Raw genomic sequence first — 24,107 nt, forward strand, 5'->3', positions numbered from 1 at the left:
GTTTTAGCTATACTCTAAGTGTCACCCCACTGAAGAAAATAGACCTTCACTCTCCCAGAAGTAATAAAACGCCAATAACTGCTCAGCTACAGGTGGAACTTTGTGCTCACCGGCCCTCATCCAGTCTGGATTTTTGTCTGGCTTGAACTCTACAGGTCTTGTGCTTGCTGTCACAATCACTGTAAGTGCATCTACCTCCTTGTGTCTGAAAAACACCGCTTCCTTGCACTTATCCACTGCCTCTGACTCATAAACTCTCTATCCCCTCCTATTCTACAGAACCCATGAGAGTATAGATGCCCCATTTAGGACTAAGAATTCTGCAGTATCTTATTCGCTGCACATTGTCCAGTTGTAAGTCTGTGGTACTTACCATCTAGCACAAGAAGAAACTTCCCTGATGAGGCTGATTGATGTACTGATCTGGGTATAACAATAAGTTATTAGATGATATTTTATAATTTGTGCTTTTATCTAACTCACTAAGCACTGCTTAAATCTAAGTGGTGGAAACTCAAACTACTTGAAGTGCATTCATGTATGAATGGACACGTAAATTACTTTCATATCTTGGCTACAGTAGGTAGCGTTCCTACATCATATGGAAATTCTACCATTTGTGTATTGGGAATCTCTATACTGTTCTTCAAAATGACTGCTAATTTAAAATCCAAAGTAGACTGTGCACTGATATCACTCATGAGATTCAATTTACAGTTACATATGATTATACATAATAAATTTATATTATGTTTTTATTACCTAAGTTGTCAGTCCAATAATTCATAAAAATATATTAGGATATTTCTTGTTAACACTATTTCTTTGAACATAGTCTATCTTCATTTCAGTATTCTGTTAATTCTCCTGATTAAACTATTCATTCGGCTTTTATTAAAGTAACTGATTTCTTGATATCCCTTTCATATGAAACAATCTGATGCCCACATGTGGCTAACATAAGCATCTCCTATTTTGCCAACATAAGATATAATAATGTAATATGGAATACATTATTTTGCTCATTCCACGCAGTTCTTAAAGTATAAATAATGACCTCAAATAGAATTGATTCTCATGCTTTTGTCAGGATTAGTCTCCATGTGAAATTTCCATTTATACTAATTGCAATGATACTAACTGAGGGATGTTAGGCTGCCCCAATAGATAAACACTGGGAATTTAGTGTGAGCTAACACAGCACAGTTCTGTCTCACTTCGAGTGCATATACAATATTCCTATTCCCACAGTTGAAGCCTGGGCTAGTGAGAGGTCCTGCTATATTGTAGATGTATCATGTAAAAGGTGTCAGTTTAGAAAATAGAAGAGAGTTGCCCACTGGTACTGTAGTTTGATCCTCAGAAATTCACCTTCAAAACAGAGTAGCATGCACCACCCACAGTGGCATAAGGTCACAAGAAGACTAGGAAGAACAGGCTTCAATAGGACTGAGAAATAGAATTGAATCAGATATCATATAGACGAGCATACAACTGTAACTTCAACCATTTGGGGTCTGAGAACATCAGTGCTCTGTGCATTAATTACACCTCCTTCCTTGATCAAAAGCCACTTCTGTGAGTAAGTCCTGTATTCTGATCTGAGTCACTGCTCGGTTTGTATCTGTGGGCTTAAGGTAAATGACGGTTAATATTCTTAAGTGATTCATGATGTAACTTGGTTTGGGAAAGATTTGGGGGAAAACAAACATCAAAACAAAATGAAATCCACATTTATATTTAATGGGCTAAACGTGGAGTAGTGTATATTGAAAGACTCCGGGAGGAGCCCCTCCCTCAGGCCTCAGGACAATATCAGAAACCCAAGAACTCACGACAGACCGAGCTTGTTGCAAACCACATGAGGCTTTATTCAGGAAAAGCCAGAGCTCTGGGGACGACTCATATCCCACGCAGGGGTAGAGGAGTCGACCTCGAGGGGAAAGAGGTCCCACTTTTTATAGGCCCTCAGGGGGGGAAGGAGAAGGGGGAGAGTAGGGGATTTCCAGATCTAAACAATGTCTATTCTCAAGAAATGGGTATGGGAGGGGTACAAGGAAAGAGTCTAATGAAGGTGCAGCAATGGGCACACACCTGGTCAGAACATTGGCAGACACACAGGTTCAAGGAGTGGCCAGAGCATTGTGCACCTCTATTTTTCTAAACCAGTGAAGCTAATTCTGCTAACACTGACGTCTATCTTGCCAATTTTAGGGCTTCTGTGTCCTTTTACATTCTACCAGGATCTTTCAATATCAATTATGAGGTCATTTAATATATTCTGATAGCCATTGGTTTTATTTCAGTAGGAATCACTTCAAAAACGATGGAGCCTGGGAACCACACAATGGTAACAGAATTCATTATTTTGGGGCTAACTGAGGACCCCACCCTTTGTTGTATCTTCTTTGTGTTGTTCCTGGGTGTGTACCTCACCACCATATTGGGCAATGTCAGCATAATCATGTTGATCAGAAGAAGCCCTCAGCTTCACACCCCAATGTACCTCTTCCTCAGCCACTTGGCCTTTGTGGACATTGGGTACTCCAGCTCAGTCACACCTGTCATGATTGTGAGTTTCCTGAGAGAGAGAACTGCCATTCCTGTGGCTGGCTGCATAGTCCAGCTTGGCTCTGATGTGGTCTTTGGGACTGCTGAGTGCTTCCTGCTGGCTGCCATGGCCTATGATCGCTATGTAGCCATCTGTTCACCCCTGCTCTACTCCACTCTCATGTCTCCCAAGGTCTGCCTCATCTTATTGGTTATTTCCTACCTGGGTGGATGTGTGAATTCTTCATCATGTACTAGCTGTTTATTGAGCCTGACTTTTTGTGGACCAAATAAAGTCAACCATTTCTTCTGTGATCTCCCACCACTGGTGGAGCTGTCCTGTACCCATGTTTATGTTGCTGAAATGTCTCCTGCCATCTCAGCAGGCTCCATCATCGTCATCACCCTGTTCGTAATCATTATTTCCTATGTCTACATCCTTCACTCCATCCTCAGGATGCGCTCTACTGAGGGCAGGCATAAGGCCTTCTCCACCTGCACCTCCCACCTCACTGCAGTCACCTTGTTTTATGGGACAGTTACATTTGTTTATGTCATACCAAAGTCAAGCCACTCTCCCAACCAAATTAAAGTGGTGTCTGTGTTTTACACAGTGGTGATCCCCATGCTGAATCCCTTGATCTACAGTCTGAGGAACAAGGAGGTAAAAGAGGCCATGAGGAAATTGATGGAGAGAACACATTCCTCATTTTGAGTGAAATTCAATATGAATCCAGAAATTATTAAGCAATCTTTTGGAGAACATATGTGGTAAATATATACTTACTATATAATGCTCATTACCCTCATATGTATGTGTTGTCCTTATCTATGCAAATCCACATATGTGTACAGATGAATGTGCAAATGTGTGCACATATAGCTAGAAGACAGAGAATAATCGCTATTGTCGTTTCTCAGTGTATCATCCTTCTTGATTTTTTTGACACACTCTCTGTGGCTTAAAACTTGCCAACTAGGCTAGGCTGATTGACCTTTGAGTCTTTCTTTCTGTATCTCCCTCTGTAATTACAAACATGCACTATCCTGTCTAAATTTATATGGACTCTAGTGATCCAACTCAGATGATTGTACGATAAGAACTGTATTAACTGAGCTACCTCTCTATCCGTATTAGTTTAACCTTATGTTCACATACATTCTATGTGCTACTAATATCTGTAATTTATCACTGTCTAATTAACACACAATAAAATATGTAATTTTTCACATGTCTTCTAGGGTTCAAATTAAATGTGTTCATTTTGGGATTAGTGTACTTTTTCCTCCCATCCACAAATATTTACTGGACTCTGATTTCAGAGAGCAGGAAAGGTTAGATACTGGCAAACCCAAAAATATAGGTGGAAGAATATAGGTGGCAGGTTTAGATTGGAAAGAAACATGTATAAATATAGCCTAACTCTCAAAAGCCCACAGAGGATATCATCAACTCAAGGTCACTTTAGAGCTTACTACCACTGAGCCTGGAGCTTGAAGGGGGATCAGAATCTGCTGCTCATTGCCATTGAGCCTGATAACACTGATGTTTCAATAGTACTCTGGGCTACCCACAGCTGCACAGCTGCATAAGGATAATTAAGACATAAGAGATCTTGAAAGCATGAAAACATGTCTCCTGAATATTCCAATCTCGATACTGTGATGGCCTAACAAATCCCCAAATCATGTGGAAGACAATCCTAGCTATGATATTAGCCACCCCAGGGGCTTATTATTTGGGAGTGTGGGAGAACCTGTCCAGTCTATATACTAGAAATCTGTTTGTGGCCAGCAGAGGTCTCTGGTACCAAAGAAAGTTAGCAAAATGAAGACAGCTTGGTAGGAACTCAGACACCTATTCAAGGCAGCCTCTGGAGCTCATAAACAGTAGGAAAGTCAAGAGCCTAGAATCAGCCACCAGGCACTTCACAAACATTTTCCAGCATTTGAGAACTAAAAAATCTGCAGAAACACTGCATCCTGTAGTGGGGTCAGTCTGATGTTGCTTGTATCCTAATGCTAAAACTGGTTCCTCAAGATGTGGTTGTCCCCAGTGAACAGATGCTCACATAGTCAAGTGATACCTTGTGAATCTTCTCCCCAATTTAACTGGTCAATAAAAGTCTAGAGCCTGTGATTGGACAGTGGAGGAAGTAAGGCAGGACTGGAGTTCGAGAGGAAGTTGCAGGTTGAGAGAGAAAGGAGGATGGACAGAGAGGAGAAAGCCTCCATGGACCATAACTATGTGGCCAGGAGAAAGAGTAACATGGGGCTTTATAGCTGGGGAATGAGTTAGAATAGCCCTAAGTCTGCCCAGTCTAGGCATTTTGCTTATAAATAAAATAGCTGGACTTCATGTCTTTTGAGCAGGCTTATTAGAACACCAATTCTAATTTTCCTCATTTTTAATTTATTTTTATTTATGTGAGCACCTGTGTAAATGCACTCACATATGCAGGTAGCTGCAGAGGCCAGAAATGGTTATTTGGATCTCTTGGAGTTACAGTTATAGGCAATTGTGGTCTGCCCTCTGGGTACCAGGAATGAAACTTGGGTCCTCTGCCAGAGCAGCGTGAGCTTCTTAGGTTTATTACTCCTTTTTGCTTCTTACCACTCTTTTAGCAGCATTTATACTTCATTTTGTTTTTGAACTTTATATTTTTGTGCCATTTCTTCTCATAGAGTTAATTTGTAGTAGGTTTTTTAAGATTGCAGAATATATTTTCTTTCCTGGTTTTTTTTGTTTTGTTTCGTTTTGTTTGCCACTGTTTCCTTTCTTCCCTTATCACAACTTTTTGTCCTATTTTGACGTTACTTTGTTTTCTTTTAAATGCATCTTTTTATTTCTTTTATTTATACTCTTGCCGTAGACCCTCTGGGTCCCGTGCCTACGTAAAACGGTTCTCTAGAGTAGATGGGCAAAGCTTTAGGACGGAGTGACAGACAGACAAACACACAAGAGAGGTGTTGAATCTGAATGTAATTTTCTGGTCGAGCTTAGACTAATTATATTACAGCGAATATCATAAATTGTAAAACATAACAGATACGGTACATTGAAGTTTCCCAGGTGCAAGAGGAGTGACTACAAAAAGAATTTGCAGGAACCAGATAAATGTTTAGGTTAGAGATAAGTATCCCTCCAGATGCAAGAGGAGTGACTTCAAAAGGACTATGTTTACTTAGAGATAAGCACCTGTTTTGGATTCTCACTTTAGCGTTAATTGGGCTGGGGGGGGTATAAACTCTTGCCTAGCTTCAGGAATAAAGTAGTGTCATGAACCTTGGAATTTTTAGGCCTTGTTAATTCTTATCTATGTTTGGAGAATTTCCATTTTCAGTATAGTATATTAATTTGCCCATGGCATGGAATGTAGTCTGTAATAAGAATTTTTATCTCAGTGAGAATTTTAGACTCTTTCTGTAGACAACTGAATTTATGGCTAGTGCTTAATTGTTTTATGGTAGAGCTAAATTAGTTACTGAATAGGTTAAACTCCTTGCTGCTATCTGGAATCTAAGAACACTGGAAAAAGGCTTTAGCTATGTAGCTATGTTAGAATACAATCTTAAAAGGCATTACATTAAGGAAATACTAAATAGAGTGCACGTGAATCTATACACTAGGCTAATGCGGGGAGTGGAGAATGGATATTATAGTTTATAAGGATTATGGGAGAAAAATGCCAGACCCTAGGAAGAAAGTTTCTTTGAAACCCATTGCTTCATCGGTCAGCTTCCCAGCTTTCGCTATGTCAAACTGACTCAACTAAAGTACGTGGCATACTCTTACTTTTCTCTATGAGTTCTGAGGGTTTTTTCATTATTGGGAATTTTTTTTCTTTTTCTTTTAACTAATATCTTGCTCTTTTCTCCTTTATTGAAGTTTCCATTTTTCTTTCTTTGCTTAACACTATTCCCTCTCTATTTCCCCACTTTCCCAGACCCCTTCATCTATCTCCTTCATTTATTACTTCTCTACTTGCATTAAATAATTTTTAACTTCATAGCATGCTTTACAGTGGTTTGTCATTTTCTATTTTATGGTGATTGGTGCTGACTTAGCAGGTTGTATCCATTTTAGGTGTATTTCTGTCTTGAAAGGTATGATGTTACTGTTTCGGGGTTTATTTTCTTCTCTCAAAGTGCTATTGAGCATGGATCCTTTAACAGTATACCACTCAGAAAGAAGATCCTCTCAAAACTTTTTAAATCATAAGATGCACAAATTGTAGCACAGGAACACAAGAGACAGGGATCAGCAAGGTAGCATGATTGCTCTAAGAGAGCTTATCTCTTCAACCACTACACTTGAAGATACTAAAATATATAAAATGCTAAAGAATTTTAAAAGCTTACTGGGGCCTAGAGTGGCAGCGCTCGCCTTTAATCCCAGCACTTGGGAGACAGAGGCAAGCGAATTTCTGAGTTCGAGGCCAGCCTGGTCTACAGAGTGAGTTCCAGGACAGCCAGTGCTACACAGACAAACCCTGTCTCAAAAAAAATTTTTTTTAATTTAAAAAAAAAAAGTTTACTGGGTTAAAAAAAATGATTAATGACTTAGATAGAGGAGTATGCAAATAAGCAGATGAATCCAGTCCCAGATCTTGAGAGAAATCTGAGTAACAGAAGAAAAATGAATGAGAACATGACAACACCGGCAGTGTAGATGAAAAAGGTACCGACCTGACAGAAAATTTCAACAAAGCTGATCTTCATGACCTGTGCTACTACTGAAGACCATGCGGATGTCTGCGGTCTGTGCTGCAGCCTGAAGCCATGTTGTTTACGGGCTGTCCTGCTACTGGGGTCTATAATGATCTGAGTGGCCTGCACTGCTACCTAAGGCCATGGTGATGTCCATGTTGCCACAGAAAGAAATGTCTGAGTCCTTGATCCTACAGCGTCTGGGTCTATGTTGATGTCCATGGTTCCTGTTGCCACCAAATATCAAGTGGATGTCTGTGGTTTATGCTGCAGCTGCAGTCCAAGTTGATGTCCCTGATCCCAGCTGAATTAGAGGGCTTATCCATGGCCTGGACCTACTGTGACTGAGAGCCCTGTTCATTGTCTGTGCTCACACCAGAAACCATGTGGAAGCCCATCGTCCATGCTCCCATGATCTGTGCTGAGCAAATAAGCTACCTTCCCAGTGACATCGATGATGATAGGTGCATAATTGAGAAAAAGAAACATGGAAGATTTCATTGGCAATGCCTACCTCTACCCCAACCTCCACCTAAAAACAGTAACAGCCTCGACAGGATATTAAACAACTCTTAAAAACTGTGATAGGATGCTGGGGTGTCACCCTCCACAGTAGATTACTTCAAACAGGGATGCAGGAGAGAAAAGACTCAGCTCCATCTAGAGAGCAAGTCAGTGAGTAACACAAATTGGACATTTTTTCCTTGTTTGTTTGTTTCCTGGGGGAACAAGGATGAGTGGAGGACAGGGGAGAACTAGGAAGAGACTATGATCAGGGTGAATAATGTGAAATCCCCAAAGAATCCATAAAAATATTATGTTAAGAAATAAAAGAAAAAAAAAGAAGAAAAGCAGAAATGCTGGAAATGAGAAGGCCAGTGAATCAAAGATTTGTCAGGAAGCACCACAAATAAACTCGATGTAGCAGAGGAAAGAGTATCAAGAATGTAGGACAGCAAAATGTGATTTTCAGACAGCAACAAGGAAAACATTAATGTGACCACAAGAACTATAGCATACACTCAAAACAATGAAACTATAATCCATGGGTTAGAAGAAGATGATGAGATAAATAAAGAACAAAAATCCAGAGGATCAATTCAGTAAAATTATAACAGTAAATTCTCCCAGAATCTAGACAGAAAAAGTGACATTTAAGCACAGGAGAGATTTAGAACTCCAAATAGTCATATACATAGACCAGAGTTTTCCCACAACATACTACACTACAAGATGTCAAAATACACAGGAAAAAATATATATATATATATATTATATACTCTAAGGAACAGACATGAACTCAAGAACAAAGGCAAACATGTCATACTAGGCCCAGAGCCTTCATCAGCAACCCTGGAAGCCAGGAAAATGTTGAGTGACATAGTTCAAGCCCTAAAGCAAGTAACTGTGAGCCATGGTGGCTATATCCAGGAAAACTTCCTCTTAATGTTTGTGGCAGAATAAGGAAGTTTGAAGGCAAGCATAGGCTAAGGCGGTTTATATTTACACATAATAATACACATATATAAATTCTACCATCTTGCACTGCTGGAAAATATTTCTATCACGTCCCCATTTCTTTTAAAAAGTAAAATGCAATCATTTACCCTGGCCAGAGTTTCTGCATGGCTTGCCATAACCTCATTTTTAATTTATTGAAGTTCCTGGGATCTTTGCATTTGCTTTTTCTGTCTGTCAGGCTTTTCTCCCCTGTTTGCATCAATGGGTCCTCTGCCATTCTCACTCAGATATCACCTGCTATGTTTGGATTTCTCTCACTAGGCTGCCTAACCAAGCACTAATCACCCTCTAGCTGCCATGTGAATCTATTGGTTTGCTTGTTCCTGCCACACTATGCTTACCATGCTCTGGGTTGGTTGGTTTGGTTTTTTTTAATACTTATTTTAATTTTATATATGTATATGTCTGTGTCTGTATGTATATTCAAATATGTGCTGGCTAGATTTAAGTCAACTTGACACAAACTATAGTCATTTGAGAGGAAGGAACCTCAGTTACAAAATTGCCTGCATAAGATATGGCTGTAGGCAAGTCTGTAGAACATTTTCTTAATCAGTGATTGATGGAAGGGACCAGCCCCTTGTGGGTGGTGCCACCCCTGACCTAGTGGTCCTGGGTTCTATAAGAAAGCAGGATGAGCAAGCCATGGGGAGGGAGACAGTAAGCAGTACCCATTCATGGCCTCTACATAAGTTCCTACCTCCAGGTTCCTGCCCTGTTGAAGTTCTTAAACTAACTTTATTCAATGATAGACTACAATGTGGAAATGTAAGTCCAATAAGCCCTTCCTCCACAACTTGCTTTTTGGTCATGTGTTTCATCACAGCAATAGAAACCCTAACTAAGATAACATGTGTGTGGATGGGTTCCTACAGAGGTCAGAAAAATCGTCATAGGAAACCCTGGAGCTGGAGTTAAAGACACCTATGAGCTGCCTGAAGTGGGTGCTGCAACTGAATTCCATTCTGCTGCAAGAGGAACATGGATCTAACCTGCTGTCCATCTCTTCATCCTGGCATGTTCTGTGTTTATAACGTTGGTTATTCCCTACTCCCTTTTTCTCTGAAATGTAAAATTCATTGAAAGTACTTTATTCATTAATTTACTTTCAGTGTTTAATGTAAATGGAAAAAAGTGTATTTTCCACCTTTGGCTATAAAAAATTATGTGTGTGTTTTAAATGTTATTTCCATCCCTGTATTTCTAAAAAATCAAAAGAGCTAGGTGGCATTGGTGGATTTCTTTTATCCCAGCACTCAGGAGGCAGAGGCAGGCAGATCACTGTGAATTTGAGTTAAGTCAGGGATGTTGCACAGAGAAACCCTGTCTTGAAAAACCAGAAAGAAAAGAGTGAAATGCCCTTTATTTATCAAAAAACATTTATTTATAAAATGAAGAGTTGTTATATACTTATATTTTCAATTTTTCATTTTTTAATTAATAAATTTTATTATTTGACTCTTTCAAACATGCACAATGCATATAATAAATTCCCTCCCCATAATCCATTCTTTTCACACCTTGTCCAGCCATCATTCTTCCAAACAAATCTCATTCTCATATTTACAGGTATTTGCCTTGTTTTTCTCTAGGGATATCTGTGTGACCCTGAGTTTGGAACCAAACAATCATCTGAGCCTGGTGGGCTAAACTGAAATAACAAAGTAAACTTAGGACCAATATTTAGGTGTGGGACATGTATTTTATTCACTGTAATAATTAAGTAAAGATACATCATTGTTTACTTCAAAGTAGGCATTTCAGGATGGACAGAATCCTTGAAAATTAAGTGTGGTATGAATTAAACTACTCAATATTCACCTGAGACTGATCCTTTTCCCTGCTGGATTTGAATTCACTTTTGAATGTCTGACATCTTCAGAGACTAAGCCTCAGTCAAACTTTATAAAAGGTGGCATAGCATTCATGTAATAATAATAACTGTAAGATAAATGGATTCTTTTGTTCAACAGGTATGATTTAAGCTTTTATAAATAAGCATTATTTCCATTTACCACTGAAGAGGACTATTCCTTCAAATGGTTTGTGCATTTAAAGCCATCCTTTAGCTATAGTACAGATATAACAATAAGTGAGGTAACAAAATAACTTTAGCTGTAGTAAATTAAATTTTCATTGTAAAGATCACATGGACAAACAAGCATGACCAGTTTTACTACCTCTAAGTCCAAAATCTATTTGGTCTCTAATTATGTTAATTTAGCACTCTGCCATAAAGTCTAAAAGAGTGAATGATTTTAAACATGTGGAATTTACAGAGGCCAGAAGAGTAGTCATAGGATCCCCTAATAATAAGTTTCTCTTAGAACAATTTGCTTCATTTATTGATTGTATGGATGCTCCAGCATCCCAGACAAGAAACACTTTGGGCAAAAAGAGGAAATAAAGACAAATTATGTCAGGGTGGGACAGAGCAGGGGCTTGGCACGGATGAGATTCAACCTGCCTGGTTGAATCAGTAAGTGAGCCTGAGTATATTTTTATTTTATGTGTATATTTGGGTGTGCATGTATGTGTGACAAGGTGAGTTCCTGGTGCCCAAGGAGTCCAAAGTGGTAACTTGAACTCCTATAACTGGAGGCACAGACAGTGCTGAGCTCTCCAAATGTGGATGCTGAGAAGTAAACCTAGATCCTCTGCAAAAACAGCAGTATTCGCAACCACTTAGCCATCTCTCCAGCAACACTTTAAACTTTATAGGCTGGAAGTTTTATCATCTGCATACTACGTTAAAAATCAAATTATATTCCAACGTACTTCAAGTAAAACAAAATTGCAGAAGAAAAGGATTTGACATGGTTGAGTAAAGCTTAATCGTTATACTTGAAACAGTAGTCATATGATATTCCAAATTACTTCAGAAAGCTATGGCATTGAATATTAAAAATATTAAAATATTTTTTAAGTTGTAAATAGTGACCTTATTTGTAACTTTAACTTCCCTTTCTAGGTCACCCTGGTTCTATGAAAGATATCTGACTTCTCAGTTTAAATTATGTTCTAAAACATGTTCTCCCTTTACCAATAGACATTGTGAGCTAGGCAACACAGGAGGCAACTTGCTGGTGCACAGAAGGCTGAATGGTTAACCAGCTGATCCTGTTTACTCTTTGTGACTATTGTTTACTTGACTGGAATGATGGTTTCATCTGCAATACAATTCCAAAATGAATGAAATGAGTTCAAGACTGCCTGAATCTGGTATCCCGATCCACTTCCTGTGTAAACTAATGTAAGTAATTTAACATTTTCAAGCTCAGTTTCCTTGACAATAAAATAGAATAAATAAAAGTATGTAATATTATCTTCTGGGAACTAAATATCTCTATATATGAAACTTAATTTCTGGTCTGAAAATTTATTAAGCATGCAGGAAATGTTACTACTTCCTCTAATCTTTACCATATAACCCTACTTTTAGATGTTGTAACCACTTTGTTCTACTTATGAGTCCATTTAAAATCCTTGTCTTTAAGGCCCTTTGAGCACATTTAATAACATTTAATTACATACAATGATATACAAAATTATATATACACTATATACAATTGGATATTATATATAATTATTATATATTATATGTGTATATAAAATATTTGATAGTATCCATATATGAGTTAATGAGAATGGTGCTACATATTTATAAATCTCTTCCTGTACTCTCTCCATCACAGCCTTAATCTATCAGCACCTACAACTCATGGCTTTCTTGGAGGATGGGAACCACACTACAGTGACAGAGTTCATTTTAGTGGGTTTAACAGATGACCCAGTCCTTAAAGTCGTCCTCTTCAGCATCATTCTGTGCATCTACCTGGTGACTGTGTCTGGCAACCTCAGCACCATCCTTCTCATCAGAGTCTCTTCCCAGCTCCATCACCCCATGTACTTTTTTCTCAGCCACTTGGCTTCTGTTGATGTAGGCTACTCATCTACTGTCACACCCAAAATGCTTGCCAACTTCCTGGTGGAGAAAAGCACAATCTCCTACCTTGGGTGTACCATCCAGCTTTTCTCAGGTGCTTTTTTTGGGACACTTGAGTGCTTCCTTCTGGCCACAATGGCTTATGATCGTTTTATAGCAATCTGCAACCCACTGCTTTATTCCACCAAAATGTCCACACAAGTCTGTATCCAGTTGATTGTAGGATCTTACATTGGTGGGTTTCTTAATGCTTCCTCCTTTCTTCTCTCCTTCTTTCCTCTTCTCTTCTGTGGACCAAATAGAGTCAATCACTATTCCTGTGATTTGACTCCTTTGATAGAGCTATCCTGTTCAGGTAGCAATGTCCCCATAGTTCCTGCCTCATTTTGTTCTGCCTTTGTCATTATAGTCACAGTGTCTGTCATAGCCATCTCCTACACCTACATCCTCATCACCATCCTGAAGATGCACTCCACTGAGGGCCGACAGAAGGCCTTCTCCACCTGCACCTCCCACCTCACTGCAGTTACTCTCTATTATGGAACTGTCACATTCATTTATGTGATGCCCAAGTCCAGCTACTCCACGGACCAGAACAAGGTGGTATCTGTATTCTACACAGTGGTAATTCCAATGTTAAACCCCATCATCTACAGCCTCAGGAACAATGAGATTAAGGGTGCTCTGAAGAGACAGCTTGCTAGGAAAATATTCTCTTAAGTGATGTTTGTTATACTATAGGATGTGGTATAGTAATAACCTTCTACAGCAAACACAATAAAAAAAAAAAAAAAGAAGCAAATGCCTGTGGCTGAAGTATATGTTCTGATATATAATTAGCCACTTGGAAGCTTTTTAGCAACTACAGAGGGTAGATGCTCAGATATTTATTAAGTAATAAATCATCTTTTCATAATAAGTTATATTTAATATATTTAAATAATAATTAATAAAATAATTATTTTTGTAAAAAGTAATTCCCTGAAAATTATTTCTGCTCGCAGTCATTTGTAGTCAAAAATAGTCATCTGCTATAAATTACAATTATAGAACATGTAAATTATTAAGGATGTCTGTGTTTTCAACAATTGCTTTTCCTGCAATGTGCATAGTAAGGGTAGTGGTTTCTGAGAATACATTTTTGAAAGAAAGTAAGAAGTAAAATTCCTGGAGTTGTTTTCAGCTTTATTTTATGAGTGTTTTGCCCAAATCCTGGAGTTTGTTTCTGGGTTAGTTTTGGTTTGGGTTTATTGATTGTTTTGTTTTGTTTATAATCTGGAGTACTGTTGATTACTGGGAATAGGTATTGTGAGATTCACAACATTCTAATCTGAATCCCTGGTTTCTGATTCAGGAAAAGAAGCAGGCTTCTCATGGAAAAAAAAAAAGTGTGAAAACTCCCTGATTAACCTGCTCTCCTGAAAAACCTTCATTTTCCTTTGTGGTGCTGAGAATGAAGCTCAATGCCTGCCTGGTACTTAGTAACTAGCTTTGTATCACGAGCCATGTCCCCAAATCCTCCTGAGAATCTTAATTTATCTAGATTCACTGATGGCCACCACTTCATTAATCATTCTCTTTCCTTTCTTTGACTTCCAGCTTGGTCTTCTCTAGTATGGGACTCTGTGATTCAATCGTTTTATGGATCCAGAAGCATGAGAATAATTTATTTTCCTTCTCTGCACTCCATTTGGTTATAAAATTGTGCATGATTGAAGAACAAGAATTTTTTACTTCTCCCTGTGCTCATTGTCAGTGCTTCAGCTTCAGCCAACCTCTTTCATAGTCAACTTATCATTAATCGTTCCAATGGGGTAATGAACTTTAGCCATCAACTTGATAGGTTGTGGTATCCAGGTGTTTGGTCAGACATTTGTCCAAATATAACTTTGATACTATTTTTAAGACATTCTTGACGTTTAGACTGACAGTCTTCAAAAGAAAATTCCTAATATTGATTTCCCTTGTTTAATCAGTTAAAGGCCTTAAAAGAAAAGCCTAAGGTTCTCTGAAAAAGGAAAGGGTTTGGAACTCCAGACCTCTAGACTACAATATCAACTCTTATCAGTATTTTAAAGCTGCTCACCTACTTTACAGACTTTGTACTTGCATGAGACCACTCCTTAACCTCTCTATTATTTTATACACATATGTATGCATATATAATTATGGAAGTATACATATATAACACCTTAGTGTGTATAATTAAAATGAAATCACACATGTAAAATTTATACTTAATATTTAAATATTGTAATAAATGTATGAACATGTAGTAAATATGTATATAAGTGTGTAAATGTATATATCAATCCATTTTGTGCATATACATATGTGTGTGTATATATATATATACATATATATATATATATATATATATATATATATATCTCCTGCTGTTCTGGAAGAAGTTTAATGAATCCAATCACTAGTGAATTTTCTAATTTTTCATCTTCCAAGTCATGCTATATTTAACCACCATAGCCATATAACCAAATAAATTATTTTCTTCAAAAGATTTTCTTCAAAAGACTCTATCCTCTAATTAGAAAAGGGCCCATGAGACTTGGGGAAAATGAAGCTTTATGGAAGTGGAATGGAAAAGAACAAACTGGAAAGAAAGTATTGGGCCCAAATGATATGAAAGGAACAGGGAGGCAAGATATAAGAGAACAAAGAAACAACAGAGAATATGTATGAGAACCTGTTACCTTATTAATACGATTTTTTTTAATGAAAATAAAGTCTTTTTAAGACCTTAGATGTGCCTTTGTTCTCCTTCTCCCTCCCTCATGGTATTTTCTCTCTTTTGAAATTTTTGATCACACCCACACTCTACAGCCTAAAGACTCTGTGACACAACCCCTACTTGCAATAACTTTTTTCCCTTCACTGGTGTAGCATTTACTTTATGTTGCATATAACAGTCCATACTTTGTTAAGCCACTTCTAAAGAGCCTTACTGAATCTCAAAATCTAAGATCACCACTAAATCCCCACAGGACACTGTGTGTTTCTGTTTTTAATCCACTGGTAAATATATTGTTAGGGTTTGGTTTCCACCCATGAATGCTGGAAGCTTATTGTAAATAGCCACAGTGGTGTTCTTTTCTCCCAATGTCTAATTTTCCCTTGGATCATCAAACACAGTTATCTTGAATGAAAGTCTGATACGAATGAAAGAAAATAACTAACAAACTAATGGTTAGCTGAATGAATGATTCATCTTGTTTGAACTGTTGGTGCAACTGGGTTCTAAACCTTATTTGACAGAGGCTGTAACTGAGACACACACCAAAAACACCAGAATCACAAATGCCAATGTGAAACTTTGAGTCCTAGTTTTGAAATTATAGAAAATGTTTAATATATAATACATATTAAGATAGTCAGCTTCTTAGGTGTTTTGTTTGTTTGTTTGTTTGTTTGTTTGTTTGTTTGTTTTGGAATAGAATTTGTTAGATACCATTGTGACATTTTCCAACTAAATGTTGTTTTGAGATTCTTTTTGTACTATGTCTTCCACTCCCTGCTACCCCTGTTTCCCTTTGTAACCCCACCACTGTTTTTTTTTCTTTTGTGCCCCATCTGTCTTTTTTCCCATCTCTCCTTCCTCACCACCTTATTTAAAATATATACTCAATGAGAAGAGATGACTGATGGGCTTAGAGACTAGGGAATATCTCACCACTAGGGGGCTCTGTTACAAAGTTCTTTCTAGCAATACTTTCCATTTCCAAGTAAGCATAGAGTTGTCCATGTGTTCTATTGTATAGACTAAGTGCATACAGACTAAAACAAAGTTGAGATCATATCTATATCAAGCAATCCCTTGGAACTTCCTAATACTGAGAATTCATGATTTTTGGCATAATACAACTGCTATGGAAATTAAAGTGGAAAAAAAAAGGGGGATTTGAAGAATCCAAATCCCCTGGATTCAAATAACAGTCACTTATCTTCTAAAATGTATCACTGTGGGCTAGCTACTTACTTATACGGGACCTCAGGTTGCTTATTTTTAATGAAAACTAAGTTCTCTTCACTGGGTTGTTGTAAGGAATGAATGAGCTAATTAAAGTTGACCTCCTTAGGGTGAGATATGACATATTGTAAGTACAGATTATTGTTTTGTAAATCAACTAGGTAGGTTAAGGAGGAGTGAATGGCATTTGCAGAAGTTTAATAACAGTAATTATACTGTTTCTCTCAGATAGATAGATGATAGATAGAAGGATAGATAATACATTGTTGATAGATGGATGTATGCTGGATAGGTGATAGATAGACAGAGGATAAAGTGTTGTGGATAGCCCTGGGGCTAATTATAGTTTTTGTTAATTCCATTCTCCTGTGAAGGGCTGCAAACAAGGAATGAGTCAGCACTCAGGTGATTTCCTGTAAACCTGCTTCCCACCTTAATTTGTAAAATAAAGGAGAGTTGATGATTGGGCCTATAAAAGGAAGATGGTATGGAAGGTTGGAAGAGAGAAGGAGGAGAAAATGGAAGAGGGAGAGGACACAGAGGAAGACGAAGAAAAGCAGAGCAGAAGCACATGGCCTGGAGAAACCACAAGTTCTAAGGGGTCTCATAAGATGTGGAAGATGGTAGTTAGTGGTAGAGCTGCCCAATCTAGGTGTACAGCATGTATTCATATTAACTGAGTTGTGTTTTCATTGCCGGGGCATATTTGGGTTGGAGAATTACTGCAACAAATGATAGATAGATAGATAGATAGATAGATAGATAGATAGATAGATAGATAGATAGATGTTAGAATGATACAACAGATCTGATTGCCAATTAGATTACATGTGTTTAAAACTGAGAATTACTGATGGACAGTGGTGGTGTATACCTTTAATCACAGCACTCGGGAGGCAGAGGCAGGTGGATTTCTGAGTTCGAGGCCAGCCTGGTCTACAGAGTGAGTTCCAGGACAACCAGGGCTACACAGAGAAACCCTGTCTCAAAAAAGAAAAAGAAAAAAGAAAAAAAATAGAAAAAATAATTTAAGTACAACATAAGTAAGAGAATACAACAAAAGTATGCTCTTAAATTAAAGAATGACATACACATCAATTGGCAGGTCCTAAGAATGATGCTAGTATATGAAAGTTTTGGTTTTTTAAAAGTCTCTATCTGACATTATTTTTCTTTTTCTTATTAGATGTTTTCTTCATTTACATTTCAAATGCTATTTCCTTTCTAGTTTCCTCTCTGAAATCCAATGAAGTGGCCACCTCCTGTAGCCAGGCAGGACTCCCAATGGAGGGATGGGACACCAAACCACCCATAAAACCTTCAACCTACAAGAAGTGCAAGGGCAAAAATGGAACAGAGACTGGGAGAAGGAGCAACCAATGACTGGCCAAATTGAGACCCATCTCATGGGCAAGAACTAATCCCTGACACTATTAATAATACTCTGCTATGCTTACAGACAGGAGCCTAGCATAACTGTCCTCTAAGATATGCCACCTAGAAGCTGAGAGAAATAGATGCAGAGATCAACCACCAAACATTAGACAGAGTTCAGGAAGTCCTGTGGAAGAGTTGGGGGAACAATTGAGGAACCCAGAGAGGATAGGGACTCCACAAGAAGACAACGGAGTCAAATAATCTGGACCCTTGAGGGTTCCCAGAGACTAAACCACCAACACACATGTAAGTACTCCACACATATTTATCAGAAGTGCAGCTTGAACTTCAGGTGGATCCCCCAACAACTGGAGCAGGAGGTCGGGTCGGTGCTTACCCTAACTCTATTGCCGGCCTATGGATTCTGTTCCCCTAACTGGGCTGGCTGCCTTGTCTGGCCTCAATGGGAGAGGATATGCCTAGCCCTGCAGTCACTTGAGGTGCCAGGGTAAGTTGGTATCCAAGGGAGGCAGCAACTTCCTCCTTCTCAAAGGAGAAGGGAAGAAGTCGGGGAGAGTTTGTAAGACTGAAACTTGGAAGAAGGGGGCTGTGATCAGGATGTAAAGTGAATAAATGAATAAGTTAATGGGGGAAAAGGTTATCTTTAGTTCAAAGAAACATATCCTGTGGATAAATTCTAATAGTTGCCTTCTTAAAACCCTGCTCTCCATCTCTGTTCCTTGGGCTGTAGATGAGGTGATTCAACATGAGGATTATCACTATGTAGCACTCAACCACCTTACTCTCATCCACAGAGTATTTGGGTTGACAACAAAAATGAAGGCAATCAATTCAAAGTAGAGAATGACTGCAGTGAGGAGAGAGGTCCACCTGGAGAAAGCCTTGTGGAGAAAGCCTCATTTCCAGTGGATCACGTCTGCAGGGTGATGGTGAGGATGTAGACTAAAGAAGGAGAAATGACAAGTGCTGTTCACAATGATGGTGCCAGAAGAGATGGAGGAGATAATTTCCGTGATGGATGCACAGGCAGAGGAAACTCAATGAAGTAAAGCAGCCATGGAGGTAATGATTCAGTATGCTAGTATCAACTTTTCAAGTATTCACACAACCACCCACATAAAAAAACCACCTTAGAATACAAACCCTGTGGGAAATTCTGGTAAAGTACAGGACAAAGAATCGACCAGTATGATATACGTATGAAACTCTGTTACCTTATTAATATGAATTATAAAATAAAAATAAATATTATTTAAAGACCTTAAATGAGGCCTTTCTTCTCTCTCTCTCTCTCTCTCTCTCTCTCTCTCTCTCTCTCTCTCTCTCTCTCTCTCTCTCTCTCTCTCTCTCTCTCTCTCTCTCTCTCTCTCTCTCCATCATGCAATTTTTGCAGTTTTGAGTGTGCCCACACTCTGCTGAAGAGATGGCCACTTGAGTAATCATAGGCCACGGCAGGTAGCAGGAAGCATTCAGGAGACAATCCCAGCATCACCAAGGAACAGAGTTGGACTTCACAAAAGCAATGAACTTCAAAATAGAGAAAATGTTAAAACTGATAGAGTTCAGGTGCTTTTATTAAAAGTAATGGTATGACACCTTTCAGAAACTGTGATAACTTTTTAAAAATAAAAAACCATGGCCAGGCATGGTGGCCCACGCCTTTAATCCCAGCACTCAGGAGGCAGAGGCAGGCAGATTTCTGAGTTCGAGGACAACCTGGTCTACAAAGTGAGTCCCAGGACAGCCAGGGCTATACAGAGAAATCCTGTCTCAAAAAACCAAAAATAAATAAATAAATAAATAAATAATAAAAATAAAAAAGCATTAATGAGGATATAAAAGTTTCAAAGATTAGTTTGATTAATTTCACTGACATGTGTTTAGGGCAGAGCTTCACAGTTTCCAGATGCATGGTGATCCTGTGCAAGAGTTGCCAAGAGGTCTGGAGATGAAGATGAGAAACATTTACAATGTCATCAATTGGTTTGAAAGGGAACACATGACATATTTCAAAAGGTTAATTAACATTTTTAAGAAAATAATACTAAACATATAAGAAAGTAACATGTAATCAGGGACTACCTAAAATAAACAGAATTTAAAAATTAATTCTACATCATCCATGTGTTATAATTAAGAAATATGCATATTTGATTTGGGTCCATATTTTAGTACAAATGGTCAAATTTATTGAACTCTTTTAAAAAGTATTAAATAAGTTATTATTAATCAAAATAATACTACTGTCCATTCAGGAGATTTTTTTTCATGTAAGACAAGGCAAAAAACATATAATTATTGCATACGTTCCACAAAAACATGTTATTTAAATATTTAAATAAACACATTTAATATTGTTCAAAATGAGGAATGTGTTCTCACCATCAATTTCCTCATGGCCTCTTTTACCTCCTTGTTCCTCAGACTGTAGGTCAAGGTATTCAGCATGGGGATCACCACTGTGTAGAACACAGACACCACTTTAATTTGATTGGGCGAGTGGCTGGACTTTGGTATGACATAAACAAATGTAACTGTCCCATAAAACAAGGTGACTGCAGTGAGGTGGGAGGTGCAGGTGGAGAAGGCCTTATGCCTGCCCTCAGTAGAGCACATCCTGAGGATGGAGTGAAGGATGTAGACATAGGAAATAATGATTAAAAATGGGGTGATGATGATGATGGAGCCTGCTAAGATGGCAGGAGACATTTCAGCAACATAAACATGGGTACAGGACAGCTCCACCAGTGGTGGGAGGTCACAGAAGAAATGGTTGACTTTATTTGGTCCACAAAAAGTCAGGCTCAATAAACAGCTAGTACATGATGAAGAATTCACACATCCACCCAGGTAGGAAATAACCAATAAGATGAGGCAGACCTCGGGAGACATGAGAGTGGAGTAGAGCAGGGGTGAGCAGATGGCCACATAGCGATCATAGGCCATGGCAGCCAGCAGGAAGCACTCAGCAGACCCAAAGACCACATCAGAGCCAAGCTGGACTATACAGCCAGCCACAGGGATGGCAGTTCTCTCTCTCAGGAAACTCACAATCACAACAGGTGTGACTGAGCTGGAGTACCCAATGTCCACAAAGGCCAAGTGGCTGAGGAAGAGATACATTGGGGTGTGAAGCTGAGGGCTTCTTCTGATCAACATGATTATGCTGACATTGCCCAATATGGTGGTGAGGTACACACCCAGGAACAACACAAAGAAGATACAACAAAGGGTGGGGTCCTCAGTTAGCCCCAAAATAATGAACTCTCTTACCATTGTGTGGTTCCCAGGTTCCATCCTTTTTGAAGTGATTCCTACTGAAATAAAACCAGTGGATATCAGAATACATTAAATGACCTCATGATTGACATACACCACTCCATATTTAGCCCATTAAAAAAAATGTGGATTTCACTTAGTTCTGATGTTTGTTTTCCCCCAAATCTTTCCCACACCAAGTTACATCATGAATAATTTCAGAATATTAATCATCATTTACCTTAAGCCCACAGATACATACCGAGCAATGACTCAGATCAGAACACAGGACTCACTCACAGAAGTGGCTTTTGATCAAGGAAGGAGGTGTAATTAATGCACATAGTGCTGATGTTTTGAGACCCCCAAATGGTTTAAGTGACAGTTGTTATTTTTGGATTTATAGTATCTAATTCAACTCTACTTCTCAGTCCCATTGGGACCTGCCCTTCTTAGTCTTGCAATCTTGCCACTCTGTTGTGAAAGTGAATGGTATTTTTTCAGGATCAAACTACATTACCAGTGGTCTACTCTCTTCTCCTTTACAAAGTGACACCTTTTACATGACACATCTACAATATAGTGTCACCTCCCACCAGCCTGGGCTTCAATTGTGAATACAGAGAATATATTGTACATACACTGGAAGTAAGACATAGGGCCTCTGTGTTAGATAACACTATATTTCCAAGGGTAATTTATTGGGGCAGCCTAACACCACCTATCTTGATTAATATACTTATAGATTATTTTGAAATGGAAGTTTCACAGGAGATTAATCCTGAAAAAAGCATGACAATAAGTCTATTTGTGGTCATTATTTGTATCTCAAGAACTATATAGGATGAACAACAGAACACATTTCCTAATCTTATTTAATTAAGATAATGAATTATGTTAAGAAAACACCAAATATTTGTAATATAGCAGCCATATTAGAACATGCATGGCAGTACCCAAATAGAAGAGATAACAAAAGAAATCACTGCTCAAAAATTAATTAGAAGAAGGCAAAATCTAAACAAAATGAAAGCAAGATTTAATAAAAACTATATTGTCAAGAGGAACTATCCTAAAATATATTCAATAATTATACTGATAGCTTGGGTGCTAAAATTATGAAAAATGTTCAACACCTATAATTACTATAGAAATGCAAATTAAATTCACAGTGAGACATTCCCTTTTTAATCTTAGAATGCTTCTTACTAAAAAGATATCTGCACAGAGGACATTGTGCTGCCTTTAAATGGAAGGAAATATTGCCCTAATATAGGAAGTCCTGGAAGACACTGTGTTGGGAAAAATAAATACCTGGTAGTCTCATTCATATTTGGAAGCTAAAATGTCCATTAAATAGAGCAAAGAGTAGAATGGTCTTCACCAGAGGGTGTGGGAGTAGATGACAAGAGTAGAGAATGAAGGTTAACAAACAAGTACAACATTTAAATTAAATAGTTATGATATATCTCAGCAATTAGTTGAACAACATCATAAGTAAGCATATTATATTTCAATGTAAACCTAGATTTAAAATTCCATCCATCCATCCCTCCTTCCTGTGTGTGTGTGTGCTTTTGTGTGTGTGTGTGTGTGTGTGTGTGTGTGTGTATTGTGATGACTATAGAGAGGGGATTTGGAGAAAGAAGAAAATATTTTAAGATGAAAAGGTCAAGGTAATAAGCCATTTTAGAGAGTGGATTATTACCTTTACTATATTATCCAGAATATATAAAGAATTGTAAAGTTTAAATACTACTAATAATTATTAAATCAACAAAGGAACTAATTAGGTAAATAAACTAATCTCAAAATAATGGCAAGTAGCCAACAACATTTTCAAAATTCTTTAACTTCCTCAAGGGCACGTGCTCAACTATGTTTATATCAGCTTTATTCATAATAGCCAGAAGGTAATAAAATACATATGAAAGCAGAAGAAGGCATTATTTGGTGGGGTAGAAATCATCAATAAAAGAGACAGGTCAAAGGATGTTGGGGTAGACAGTAGAGGTGTAGGATAAATTTGAGCAAAGTGTAATGATGCTTATTATGAAAACATATAACAAATTCCATTACTTTATACACTAACAATAAGAAGTTTAAAAGGTGACGAAAACAAGAAGTTGTATCTAATAACAACATCAACTTTATAGCAAATAATGTTGGCTTTGTTTAAAGAGACATGTGTATAGAATTTATGGTATACAAACATTTTGAACATATTTCTTTCTCTTTCTCATCATTTAAAAGAAACAGTGATACAATGAAGCATTGGGAATAGTACAGTTGGATAAATAGTTATTTAATAACTTTATAAGAGTCAGTTCAAAGCATGAAGGATATTTATACATCCATGGAATTATCTCAACCACATCCATAATTAACATTTTTCAGAACATTGTAAATAGAATATCACATGGAATTTAGGAACAAGGAAGGGATTTTTGGTTCACCCTAAAAGAGAACATTGGCTTAGACATAATGTTGGCTTTGGAACTAATTATCTTTAATAACTATATTTCCTGTCTAACCTAGGAGTACACTGTTCAGGGTGAAAACAATAATATTGAATTAAAATGTAGGTCACTAATACAGAAATGTATTCACGCAGCCAACCATCAGACTATGTTGGGGACCCCAATGGAGGAGTTGGGGAAGGACTGAAGGAGCTGAAAGGGTTAACAACCCCAACAAAAGAACAACATTATCAACTAATCCTCCCTCTCATCTCCCTCT

General features: G+C 37.9%; 3 protein-coding genes across 3 annotated transcripts; 2 read left to right on the forward strand and 1 right to left on the reverse strand.

The window, feature by feature from the left end:
* Positions 1-2,326: 2,326 nt before the first annotated feature.
* LOC147002897 (olfactory receptor 5P4-like) lies at positions 2,327-3,265 on the forward strand. Its single transcript, XM_085842522.1, has one exon. The coding sequence runs from the start codon at positions 2,327-2,329 to the stop codon at positions 3,263-3,265; it is 939 nt and encodes a 312-aa protein (XP_085698648.1).
* A 9,237-nt stretch (positions 3,266-12,502) lies between these two features.
* On the forward strand, positions 12,503-13,447 carry LOC110298799 (olfactory receptor 5P51). The gene has a single exon (XM_021168268.2). It carries the CDS (start codon positions 12,503-12,505, stop codon positions 13,445-13,447), a length of 945 nt encoding a protein of 314 aa, XP_021023927.2.
* Positions 13,448-20,468: 7,021 nt separating this feature from the next.
* Positions 20,469-21,407, reverse strand: LOC110299233 (olfactory receptor 5P4-like). Its single transcript, XM_021168883.2, has one exon. The coding sequence runs from the start codon at positions 21,405-21,407 to the stop codon at positions 20,469-20,471; it is 939 nt and encodes a 312-aa protein (XP_021024542.2).
* Between the last annotated feature and the right edge of the window lie 2,700 nt (positions 21,408-24,107).

This window comes from Mus caroli, unplaced genomic scaffold (assembly GCF_978045245.1).
Source record: "Mus caroli unplaced genomic scaffold, Mus_caroli_1 scaffold_8, whole genome shotgun sequence".
NCBI classification, from domain to species: domain Eukaryota; kingdom Metazoa; phylum Chordata; class Mammalia; order Rodentia; family Muridae; genus Mus; species Mus caroli.

Bases quoted from the DNA above. Each gene is read 5' to 3' on its own strand.
- LOC147002897 (XM_085842522.1), top strand. From the start codon at position 2,327: ATGGAGCCTGGGAACCACACAATGGTAACAGAATTCATTATTTTGGGG.
- LOC110298799 (XM_021168268.2), top strand. From the start codon at position 12,503: ATGGCTTTCTTGGAGGATGGGAACCACACTACAGTGACAGAGTTCATT.
- LOC110299233 (XM_021168883.2), bottom strand. From the start codon at position 21,407: ATGGAACCTGGGAACCACACAATGGTAAGAGAGTTCATTATTTTGGGG.